Raw genomic sequence first — 12,537 nt, forward strand, 5'->3', positions numbered from 1 at the left:
CATGTTTCCCTTGAGAGGCTGTCAGGGAAGGGATGGAAAAAGAACCAAATAATTTTTAATTTTCACCTCCTTCCTTCTCTGCCATCTGTTTTTAGATGAAAAATAACATATGGAACTATAATCTGGGTTAAATAAAAAACACTGCCCTTAGTTTTGATCACAGTGTGACTGAGTACTATTTCCTTAGGTTTACCAGGTGAGAAAGGAGAAAAAGGCAATCCAGGTGTTGGAACACAAGGACCCCGAGGCCCACCAGGATCTACAGGTAAAGTTATATTTGAGGCATCTGGATTAGACCACTCTGACCCATGTGAAAAGCAGCTTAGACTGGCTCTGCCTTTCACTTCTAAGGCTTTAGCCACAGAAGATTTAGCAGTTCAGTTCAGCACCTTAACTGTCATAATGTTGTTATGTAATATCATATTGGGATGTGCCACTTGATTGTGTCATCAGTCACAGAAGTATTTTCCTTTTCCCTATGATAAACTGCTTCTCCAAACCCACCTTTTAAAAGATTTTGAGTATTTTTTTCAGATAAGGGTTTTGGAAGGGGAAAATAAATCTGGACTTCCTGCATTTGTTTTCCCACTGACTCAAGGTTATAGCTAAATGTGAGTGGACAGAGAAATGTATAGTAATTAAGCACATTAATCACAGGGCTTTATATTTAGCTCCTGAAAAAGCAGAGAGTGTGATATCCAGGTCCTGTGAAAACAGGAGCTCAACTGCATTTATTTTATCAGGATATTCTGGCCACTAGAGCACCAGTATCAAGGCACAGCATTACACAGAAATTGTATTGAAAGAGAGTGGGAGGAATCAAGAGCTGTGCAGGCATCCAGGGCCGTCCTCCCCTCCATGGAACTGCCTTTTCAGAAGTCTGACACTTGCTGAAACATTTGCTGTAGTATAAATTTCTGGCTAAAAGCTCTCTCTGGCAAGGAGGATGAAGTAGCGGCCAGAGAGGAGGCTCACTGGGAGCGTGTCTCCTCTTGGCCTGCTGCTTTGTCTTGCCAGAGGAAGGCTGCAGTCTTTCCCTCAGCTTGCCCAGTGGAGTCAGAGCCAGGTTGCCTAATTTCTCTGCTCAAGCTGTCTCCTGGAAGTGTTTGCAGCACTCTCAGTGCCATGTTTCCCAGGCCTGGAAGGGTGGCCTCAATTCCCTGCTTTCATGAATGACACTACTAAGATGTTTCATTTCCTCCTTCTATGCAGGACCTCCAGGAGAAAGTCGAACTGGCAACCCAGGGCCACCAGGATCTCCAGGCCCACGAGGTCCTACTGGTCACATGGGACCCCCAGGCTCACAGGGTCCTTCTGGTCCACCAGGGTACTGTGACCCATCCTCCTGCGCTGGTTACGGCATGGGAGGTGAGTAGTCAGGAGTCGGGGCGCTGCCGTTTGCAGAGGCGAGGGTGGCTTTTCTAACAGCCAAAGTAAGATGGAGGCTACTGGTGAACCTTGTGCTAAAATATGTTAGCTCCCTAAAACCTGTGTGTCCAGTGTGGCTCTGCTTTGTGGGACTGCAGCACGAAGAGAAGATGACACCTGCTTATTGGCCAAAGGAAGTCCACCATCTGATCCCAGCCTATAAAACAGATACTGCCTAGTGGGTTTTGTCCTATATGTGTTTGTGTAGCTTTATGAGCCTGTTCCATCTCAACAGCCTGTGTGTTGAACTCCCACTGCCTAATGTTCATGACAGCAGAGTTTTTACATTTGTAGTTTTTCAAATGTGTTGCTCAACTTCCCCTTCCGTGTGCCTCTAAGTGGCATGAGAGCATGACCCTTACTAAACCCATAGTAGTGTAACCTGGCTCAGGGCTGCACGTGTCCCTCATTAACCAGTGAAGCCATCTGGAGAAAATGATTCTTTCTACATCTTCTCTGTATCCTACTTTCCCGTCTTGTTATAGCACGGAGAGGCCATGGGAGGATGTTAACACAATTGCCAAAAATTACATTGCCCAGCCTAAAATTGAAATCTCTGAGTAAAGCACTAGCCAGATGTTACACAGAAGGTGTTGTTCGTTTGACGTTTACGGTTTAATCTGCCCGTCAGCTGATTTGTATGTTTTACTTACCTGAATGTTTTTGTTGTCGTCTCTTCCTATCCTTTCCTCCTCACTCCCCCTCCCCGTTGTTCATTTCCTGTTTTAAGGCCCAATCCCTTACAATGGCTACCAATCCAGAAGGTGAAAGGCTCATTCTGGTTCAGGTCTCATTGGGCTGAAGGTCAGAGATGGATGCTGAACTGCTCTGTGCTTTCCAGCAACGATATTGACTCCCACTAATGAACTTACAGCTGCTGTACATGCACTTGGCTTCCTGGCACGGCTAAAAATTATTGCCTGACCCATTTTTGCCTGTTAATCATGTATTCAAGCCCATAATTGGAATAAGCTAAAGCAGGCAGAGTGTGCAGTGTATAATGAGCACAGTATTACAACTGGACATTTGACAAATTCTGGTGGTGGTTTCCAACTAACTTGGCTGTCTGTTGGTGGGTTTCCAATTGCTCCAGCTTTTTCATTTTGTTAAATGTTTTCATTGTTCCTTTATGTGAATAAAAGATGTGTATTTAAAGATTTTTTATATATATATATATATATACTCACACACATGATATAGAAATATATCTATATACAAAATGTCAGTTTCCTAATGAATGCTTTAATTTTCTACTCCCCTTCTCCTGTGTTAACCATATGAATACTCTTGGTGGTGGTGGGTTAAGGTGGATACGGTGACCCAACAGATCAAGACATCCCAGTAGTGCAGTTGCCACATAACTCCTACCAAATCTATGACCCTGAGGACCTTTATGATGGTGAGCAACAGCCGTACATGGTTCACGGGTCCTACCCCTTACCATCCCCATACTCCCAGTCCTATCCATCACCTCATCTTGCTCAACCAGAGTTTACTCCTGTTCGAGAAGAGATGGAAGCTGTTGAACTGAGATCCCCAGGAATTAGTCGCTTCACAAGGAAGATAGCCAAAAGGAGCACCAAGACTCCAGTACACACAAAGGTGAAGGGAAAAAAACCTTCTCAGTGAACTGTTTAAAAAAGGGAAACATTTTATATGCATCTGTGTTTGGCCTTTTGTCCAGGTGCTTAATCTGTCATGGAAGATGTTCACAGGCTCTTATGTTAAAGGAGGAAAAAAATATGTACATGACCAGTTGACACAACAAGTAATGGTAATTATTTTGCATGCCAGAAGCTTAGTATGTTAGTGGGCTGGTGCTAGATGATGAAAGGTCACGTGTAGATCTTTCTCTGGAGTGCTGTTCCGTTCACTATTCAAACTGTATCTAAAAAATAATGTGTCCAGCTAGTTGGTGTATGTAGAACCACTCAGAAAAGTTCATGTTGTGTTGCCCATTTTTTCCCAGTTGATTTTGTTCTGTTAGTTTTGGATGAATTGCTTTACCAACAGAGTAACCTGACTAAATTCACCGGAGAACGATGCATAATCAGGTTTCCTTGATCGCAGCTTATTACCCTTTTGCAATGAGTTCTTACATTAACGGACTGTCTTTTCTTAACCCACATGATATAAATACACAAGAATGTTCCGTGGGAGCACACTGATAATTTATTGTGAACCTCTTTCATTTCTGTTTTGTATGCAAATAAAAGTGGCAAGCTTTTGTACACTACGTCTGTATTCACCTCATTTTCAACTCTGAACAATCGCATTTGATCTTCAGGGGACAGAATGTAATGAGAAGGGAAGCCATGTCCCTTTTCAACACCTTTGGGCAACAGTTTTATGTTAAAGGATGTAGGCACTTAGTGTAAACATTATTTGGCCATATTTTTAAAATGATATATGAAAAAGTGTAGATGGCAAGTATAAGATGAGGTGATTGTACCATCTGTGGACGTGAGATTTCGCATATTGATATGCCAAAGTCTTTGCTCTTTAACAAAATCTGTACTATGCTGGGTTGTCAGCAGATCTCCTCCCAGTCAGGAAGAGTCACTTCAGAAAATACTGCACAGCCCCAAATGGGTGTTTTGGTTGGTAACCAACAGTGGAGTCCAAGTGCCATCTGCAAAAGCCAAGCCTGGCTGCAGTGGTGCTCTGCCCATCTGTGTTCCAGGGCAGACAGAACCTTATGGATATTGACTCTCCCACTGACAATCATGTAAGATCTCCCCATCAAGAATGAAACAGTGTTAGGAATATATTTAATGCCATTCAGCAGCTAGAAAGTGAGTCAACCTTGCTGTTGTCATTCAGCACACTAAGGATTTAGATGTGATAAAAGTAAGATTATTAAAAACATAGTAGTTGTCATTTTGTTCCTTGCCTGCATTTGTTACACAGCTCCTGGAGATACAACTCTCACCAGTGTGGGTTGGTTTGGATGCAGTTTAGCAGACAGGACCACCTCTCTAATTTGTGCTGTCCTTGCTGCTCTGCAGTATTCCAGAAGTAAGTTCTGGTGGAAGTGAATCTTCACTCTTCCAGCATCAAAAGAGACTCCAGACAGTGTAAAATGCTGTCATCTTCCTCCCTGTGGCAAAGAGGGCTTCTCTAGTCATACACTGATCTTCCTTTGGCTTCATTTTTGGTGTTCCAAGCACACCATACAGCACACTTTACTGAAAGATAAAGGCCAAAGCTTGAGGATGAAAAATCATGGCCAGCGATTATTCACTGCTCTTGCTGCATGGAATTCAAGTTTTGCAACTTTGAGAGCGAGATACAGTAATCAATGTACTATTCCTGTGAGATGCAAATTTCTGTGAGATGTAAATATTCATTAAAATGGTATCCATTCTTTAATAATACTATGAAACCAAATATCATTAACAAATACCAGATCTTACACTGCAGAGTAAAGGTGGCATTAACAATATAACACCCATTCTCAGTTGTTTCAAATACAATAAGTTTTATAATCTTTCCTAATAAAGTTTGCCAACAGCCATCATCAGATGCAGTCTGTATGAAGGGCTGACTGAGATGCACAGATGCTTCCATGTTAGAAGAATTTTCTTTAGAGGCACAGAGACTCTCCTGATGGCACTTCTCCTTAGTTTATTGGTATTATTTCCTTCGAAAATCTTTAGGTCTGGAAAAAAAGAAAAAAAGAGTGTTAAGAAATGTATGGGCATTACAGTGGCTTTGCTTTGAGGCTGCAGTAACAGGTTAGTTTTATTTCCTTATTCTGGTGCTTGAAGGTTTTTTGACAAAGAAAAGTATTTTCAGGATTAAATAAAAAAGAACAAATCAAACAAGTTTACTAAGACCTCTAAGAATTTACAGACATCAGGACTAGTTTGGTCAAAGTGTTTCTTAAGAGCCACTCCTACTTCCCTAAAGCAAAGGAAAAAGCATCTTGAACTGAATGCAGTCTCACAGTGCTTTAAAAACTGGTACTAATTTGTCTCCACTTTTAAAGACTGAATAATCCATGCATAAGATGGCAAGTTTTAAGTTACCAGCACAGTCCACCACAACACTATTAGAATAGATAAAACCAATCCTTAAAAGAGTCCCCTACTTTGAATCCTAAAGGTTCTGCAATCCCCTCTGCTTAGATGACAAATGTGGAAAACATTCAGGCAGCAGCAAATTGCTGTTCGTAATCCTTTGCAATTTCCTATTCAGGCACATGTGACTCTCTCTGCCTGCCACACATCCACTGGCTGTAGGACCCACATTCTCAGTGAACCTATGCGGTTCAGACCAGCTCATCACTGTTAGAATGCTGTTTGAAGGCCAGATGCATGTCTGCATCCCTAGCATGTCCTGGAGAGAGGTCAGGGCTCTGGCAGCCGATGATCTCTAACACTGCTGGGATGCACACTGTGCAGTATGGACAGGCTGTCCCACACAGCACTGCTCACTGCTGCCCACGGTGCAACCAACTCTCCTCACTGCTCCTCACCGACATGGACAGGGATACAAGGGCAAGGGGGTTTCCTGTGAAGTTGAATGAAAAATTCTGGAGTACAGGAAAAGCTGCAAACCAGGACAGTAACCAAGTTAAATGTACAAAAGTGGTAAATTTCATCATTTTGTTAATCAATGGAAATTAAAAGCAGACAGCGATGGAAGCAGGGAGCCTAATTCAGAGACCAAGAGGTTAGATGGCTGCAGAGACACCATACAAAAATTTAATACTTAATGAGAGATTCATCAAGCAACAGCACCGCAAAGTGAAGTCATTCACGCAACTCTTGTATGAGCCTGTTGGTTCTTCTGTGAAAACAACTCTGGAATTCAGTCTGTGGTATTTCACGTGTATCATAAAATCTGATGATTGTATGAATTTTATAGAACAGCTATAAAAAAGATCTAGTGTTCATACTATAATGCATCACAAAGCTTCTTTGTTTTTCATTTAAGTGGCATATTCTATACTAACATTTGGACTTACACCCTCAGTGCATGAAAGAACGGCTGTAAGCAACACATGGGTTGTTTACATACTTGCTTAATGTTGGACTTGAACACACTCAACATGTGATGGCTGCCACGCACTGCAAAGTCAAGTCACATTTCCTAGAATCCTGATTTCAGTTCTTGGACATATGCATAGAATCACAGAATGGCTGTGTGAAGGGACCTTAAAGATCATCTAGTTACAACCCTCCTGCCATTCCACATTTTGTTACTCAGCTCTCACCCCTGCACACCAGAATAGGTATTTCATTATATGCAACTGTTTATGGAGGAGTAAGAGTGCAGGATTTTGAAAAAATTCTCAGCAGTGACTTAGAAGTTTTATCACTGCATCCATCCTTGACGAGCAGACAGTGCTGAAAGATCTAAGGCAAGGCAGCATGGCAAAGACATCCTTGTCTGGCAGCTTATAGCTATCACTTTTTTTTTTTTTAGTAGGCCAATTCATCCTCTTGTGCATTGCTCAAAGGATTTTGCATTTTTCTATGAATGGCCTATTTAAAACTTCAATCTAGGGTTATGCTGGTAAGCTGCAGAGCTACAGGTCTCACAGCACTTTGTTCTGGGGTGAAAATCCATCTTTTTCTTTCTTGCTTGTAATCTGCATTTCAACTTTAATGCTCATTGTCTTAGAAGTTAAATGCACAGAACGCTGGACTCTTAGTTTCCAGTCTTACAAAGTTAATGGAGCTTAAAGGCAAGATCTTCTACACTGAAACACTTGTGTGAACAAATACAAAAGTTTTTAAAGCCTTTTCAATTGCCACAGTAGGCTTTTATGCCCACTAGGACTTGGCTTTTGGATGGCTTTTGAAGAGTTCTTGGCAGTAGGAAAGCTAAGCCTTGGAAAGCACTACCTTTGGCAAAAGTGTTATAGGCATTTTGTCAGAGGAAGAACATGAACCAACAAAAACCTTGTCTACTCAGAAAGAATTATGAACTACTTGTGAACACCAATGGGTAACTGCTCATTGACAGATGACAAATTCACGCAAGAGTGTTTCTCTTTGATGGCAGTGCTTTTGCCCTTCCTCAGCAAAGCCCTGAGTTTATGCATTCAGAACAAAGGAAATGCTATCTCCTAGAAGTGATAGTTCATAAATGCACCCAAAGGCAAGACTTCACATAGCTGCTTTTTTTTTTTGTTAAAGTAACATTTTGGGGAAGAAAACCTTTGCTGTGTATTGACAACAGACCCAGACAAGGGGAAACAGGCAGCAGAATGTGGGAACCAGTATCTCCAAAATCCATGCTGAAAGGCAAAGTACTATGGGTTCATTGAAAATACACAACATTAGTCTGTGCTGCAGATGTCTGCCACCAAAACATGCAACAAACAGTTGTCCCACTAACATTTTTATACTCCACATAAAAAGCATTAAGACACAGTTCAGTGAATTCTAGGCAAAACACTCAGCAAATTAACATCCCATTCAGCACACCAAGCCTCTCAGTGCTCCTCTCTTAACAAATACTTTACCATTGAGTAAAAGGAACTGAAGAGCTGGTCCTAAGCTCTGATTATAGCTTTTAAATCTTAGACCTGCCAAGGGAAGCCATGGAGTCTCCCTCTCTGGAGATATTCAAAACCCACTTGCATGCATTCCTGTGTAATCTGCTCTAGGTGAGCCTGCCTTGGCTGGAGGACTGGACTAGATGATCCCCAGAGGTCCCTTCCAACTCTAACAATTTTGTGATTCTGCAATTTCTGTCCATACTCACAGCTATCAGAAGAGAAAAGCAGCTAATGTAAAATGCTGACAATCGAGTGTCACCCAACCTTACAAAAGAGAGAAACCTGCACAAACCTCCAGTTCACAGGATCAGTTTTTGCAATGGGAAACAAAAGGGTCTTGGTGGTCCCCAGTGCAATTGGTAGAGAACTTCCTTCCCAAAATTCTGCAGAATAAATGCCCTCCACATAAATGTTGTGTTTGGATAAAAAAAATCAAATGGTCTGTAAGACTTTTCCCATTTACAGGAAAACTGCTCTGTACCCCACTTCAAAAAATAAGATGGAGGTCAAACTATACCTCAGGACATGGGCTAAGGTTTTCCCTAGAGGCAGAGTATCTGGCTGGTTCAGTCTATCTGATAACCTGATTTCTCTCACACATTTCTCTCACCTCCTCCAAGTTCAGGAGTGATGCATACCAAAACCAAAAAGGAGTCAGACAAAAATGACAAGAGGCTCCTGCATGGAAGAACAAGGAGCTCTAACCTTTGTGCAGCTGCATAAAACAAGGTTATCTTTAATGCAGTTCCTTGATTCTCCATTCTGTTGCCACACAAGCAGAAACAAAAGGCAGGAAAGGTGATGGATGATACTTAAAACCCAACCTTTTTGCCAGAAAAAATGCTCATGAAGCAATGACCTCAGCCCCTGAATATCTCAGATGGCAAACACAAACAGTACAGAAAGACCTACTAGCATAGTTGCAACTATGATGGGACCCCCCACTCCACACAATATTCAATATTCTTTTTCAGTGTGATGTGAAATATCCTCTTCCAAGGGTGTTTTCCTGTCAAAGTGGACAGGACAGAGATCCTTTCCAACTGCTAAATGTGTTTAACTTTCAACTCCTGGAGTGAATATTTATTTCCATCAACTCTGAACAGTCTTGCTGCACAGTTCCATCTTTATTAAATTCCTCCAGGCACATTCCAGCAATGATGTTTCCCTTTGCCTAGCAATGTTTTGTGGAGGTAAAATAGCCTCAGATGAAATAAATTAAGGTGTATGTGTGTGCATTACTCTGCAAAAGCCAAATCTAGGTAATCACTAGTCTGTTATACTGCAACTATCGATTTCAGAAATATACAGGCCAACTTCACCACCCAAATTTCTAGGCAAGCAAGAGAACATCTTATAACAGTCCTTACAACAGACAGGTGAGGAATAATATTACTTACTTCAAAGAAATAATAAGATGTAAGGCTCTAGAGTAATATATAATACTTTAGATATAAAGCAGTTATTTTACAATCCATAGAAATCTTTAAAAATATTTTCATTTCTAGTAACTCAGAATACCTCTTCAAAACTATGTATTTTAACCCAAATTACTCTGTTTCTTAGAACTTCAAAATGCAGTGGGATTAGCTGTAATAATATAATTTACAGTAGATGTTGCCCTTCCTTCTTCCAAAAGAAGTTACACACCTGCCCAGTTTCTTCATGCTGCTGATAAATAGCACTCGATAACATGACCTCATCTTTCAAGCTCAAAAAACCTGGATAGTCATCTCTCCACAAACAATCCCTACTCAGACTGCTTTGTTGTTATGTTGCACTGCCAGTGGCATTTCAAAACAACGTATACAAAGTCACATTTCATGGAGTTACTACAGTCACCTCTGTGCTTGCAAGCCTGTATTAATGACTGCTAACTAATGGTTTCAAACCTGCTTCTGCTGAGGAATAAGACTGTCAGTGCTGCAGAAGAAGTGACCTGTCAATACCTGCTCTTGACTCAGCAATGCACACCTGGTGTGGAAGCTTTATAGATCTCAAACTGCATTTTTCTCTTCACCTGTGGGCAATTATCTCACCATTGGAGAACGTGACCCAGAGAGCCAGAGCTCCCTGGACTTTCTGCAGTCTCACCAGCAGTAACAGTGAGTGTTCAGACAGGATCTACCCTCGTATCAGCACTGTGAAAGGTCAATCAGTGCCTTAAGGCTAATGTCACACGCTAATAAACTGATAGAGATGGGAGCAGAGGTACAAGAGCAAAAGTTGAAGACAGGCTTAGAATTCTGTTAATATTTCACTGCATCCATGAATGAAACCACTCCAGATGCACTAAAACCCCTCTGAAAATTAATAACCATCCTGTATGAAAGGCACAGCCATTTCTTCCATTCACAGGCTGTACAACGCTCACTATTACCTAAAAATTTTGTCTGGTAGGATTCCCATTTTGCACAGGTTACCCATCAAATGCACAGCAAGAAAAATTATCAGTCTTAATGCGCATTTATCAAAACGTTTTAAGAGTAACTCAGGCCAGAGGGCTTTAGGTCTATGGCTGCTACGATACCTTTTTTCCGCTGGCTTTTTTTTCCCCTTTCCCCCACCCTATTTCCTGTGTAACAGTGGAGAGTTCCCCAAACAGCTGAAGGAGTCTTCAGTGTGACTGTGTAGTTTTACAGAAGCTGTCTCTGATTTTCTTACACAGATTCCTAGAATTTTAAGGACAAAATCTCTCCAAACTTGGCTGAAAAACTAAAACACACAAATAAATGTAGTTTAATTAATGCTAAAGTACTTCCAAACTACCCCTAAATTTCTTCAGCAGTTAACCAATGATATCCACTTGTTTAGGACAGTTTATAAACAACATGGTTTTGAACAGATGAGAGATAGGGGAAGATACTAGTGAAAAGATTTTGTGGACTGATCATGCCACTTAGTTTCTAGCCCTCGACCACTCTTTGATCCAAACACTCTGTGGCAGCAGGAACACCTGATCTGTATTACTGCAAAGCTCTTCGTATTTCTGGAAATCACAATCGCAGGAATGTGGAGTTATTGCTAACTGATGACAGTCACCTGCTTACACAGGATAATTCTATGGCTCATCTTTCATGTCCATTTATTAAGGGTAATAGTGGGTTTTAGTCCTCTCTTATAACAAAAGGTTCCAAATAATTTATGTATAAAACTCATGCACAATACACACAGTATGAAATTTGTGATCTGGCATACATTTTAAGGTTAATTTATGAATAAACTATGAAACTTTGAGTATCTTAGCATTCATTTGGATAGACAAATCTCAACACAGAGCCAAAATTTACTGCAAACTCCCAAACAAGAGGAATATATATATTTTTCAGGTACATTTCACAAGTTGTGCCAAAGTCAATAGCTATTAGGTGAGTGCACTAGAGCTGAAGGGGATTTCTGAATACGTTTCATCTTTTTCACTAACCACAGTAGTAAATCAAAACCCAAGGATTAGACATGGCTATTATTCTCTGTAAAACCAAATTATGTGGTTACACTCAAATATCAACAGAGTTTGGAGCTGTGGGGGATGAACTGCTTTTCTCCTCAAGGTGTACCTACTATCCCAGGGTAGCTCTATGCCTCTGGTAAAATCATCAGTGAAACAGCTAAGGATATTTAAACTATCATTAAATTTGCAAAAACCACTATGGCCTACTATAAACCACGATCTTGCTCTGCTTGGGGCACAAGAACCATTTCCATATTGGTGTAGTTCTCATGCAGACTATTATCTTGGCTAGAAAAGTATTTCTACAAGCATAACTTATTTTGCTCACAGAATAAACTACAGTAACAGAAGCTGCATTCAGTAACAAAGCAGAGTAAGAAAAGGTGATACTGCCATGACAATTCAGCTATAGCCACTAACCCTCTTTTTCACAAACACAGCTTAAGACATATCTTTCGTGGTCCTCAGCTGCAGCTTTTTTTTCCTACATAAAACTAGCACTTATTTTAATTTTTAAAAGGTGTCCTTAAATCAAGTCATCTAATATGTATGTAAGTATTCTTAGAGAAATTAAAATGGCTTATTACAATTTAAAATAAAGTAGCTACAGCCACAATTTCTGTAACAACAAATTAAGCAAAGCTGATCTAAGCTGTTTAAAAATTACTGTAATTCCCAGATTTTGACCAGCATTATGAGTTCTGTCTGGAAAATGATTTAAGCAAAATCAATGCAAAGTACATGTAAACTTCTTCTTGATAAGATGATGCTTTTTGCAAATCTAAGGTTTCTTTTTACGAGATATACTCTGCTAAAAACTGTAGGACTGCAGGAAGAACAGCACTGTACACTTGGCTTTGTCCAAAGCATTACGTTATTCTTCAAATAAACAGAGATCCGAGTAAAGGAATGATGAAATACTTTCCAGACTTAACTGTCAGCACCAGAAGTGAAAAAAGGAAATCTAGACATTTATAAAAGAGCAATTAAAAAATAATCTAACTCTAATTTCATCTGGGCAAGTAGTTCAACAGTATCATATACAACCATTCCCCTATTGCTTGTCCAATTCCCATTAATTTAGTTTCTATTCTCACATATGAGAGCAACAGGTTTTAGGGGAAGGAGAAATTAGCTTTGGAAC

General features: G+C 40.4%; 1 protein-coding gene across 1 annotated transcript in view; it reads left to right on the plus strand.

The window, feature by feature from the left end:
- COL14A1 (collagen, type XIV, alpha 1) overlaps positions 1–3,492 on the plus strand; it is a 112,936-nt gene extending 109,444 nt beyond the window's left edge. The window contains exons 45-48 of the mRNA XM_009079201.1: positions 188–265; positions 1,213–1,368; positions 2,735–3,030; positions 3,442–3,492. Coding sequence (XP_009077449.1) covers positions 188–265; positions 1,213–1,368; positions 2,735–3,030; positions 3,442–3,492 — 581 coding nt within the window. The remainder of the gene's footprint in view (positions 1–187; positions 266–1,212; positions 1,369–2,734; positions 3,031–3,441) is intronic.
- Positions 3,493–12,537: the final 9,045 nt, after the last annotated feature.

This window comes from Acanthisitta chloris, unplaced genomic scaffold (genome assembly GCF_000695815.1).
Source record: "Acanthisitta chloris isolate BGI_N310 unplaced genomic scaffold, ASM69581v1 scaffold3927, whole genome shotgun sequence".
Lineage (NCBI taxonomy): Eukaryota > Metazoa > Chordata > Aves > Passeriformes > Acanthisittidae > Acanthisitta > Acanthisitta chloris.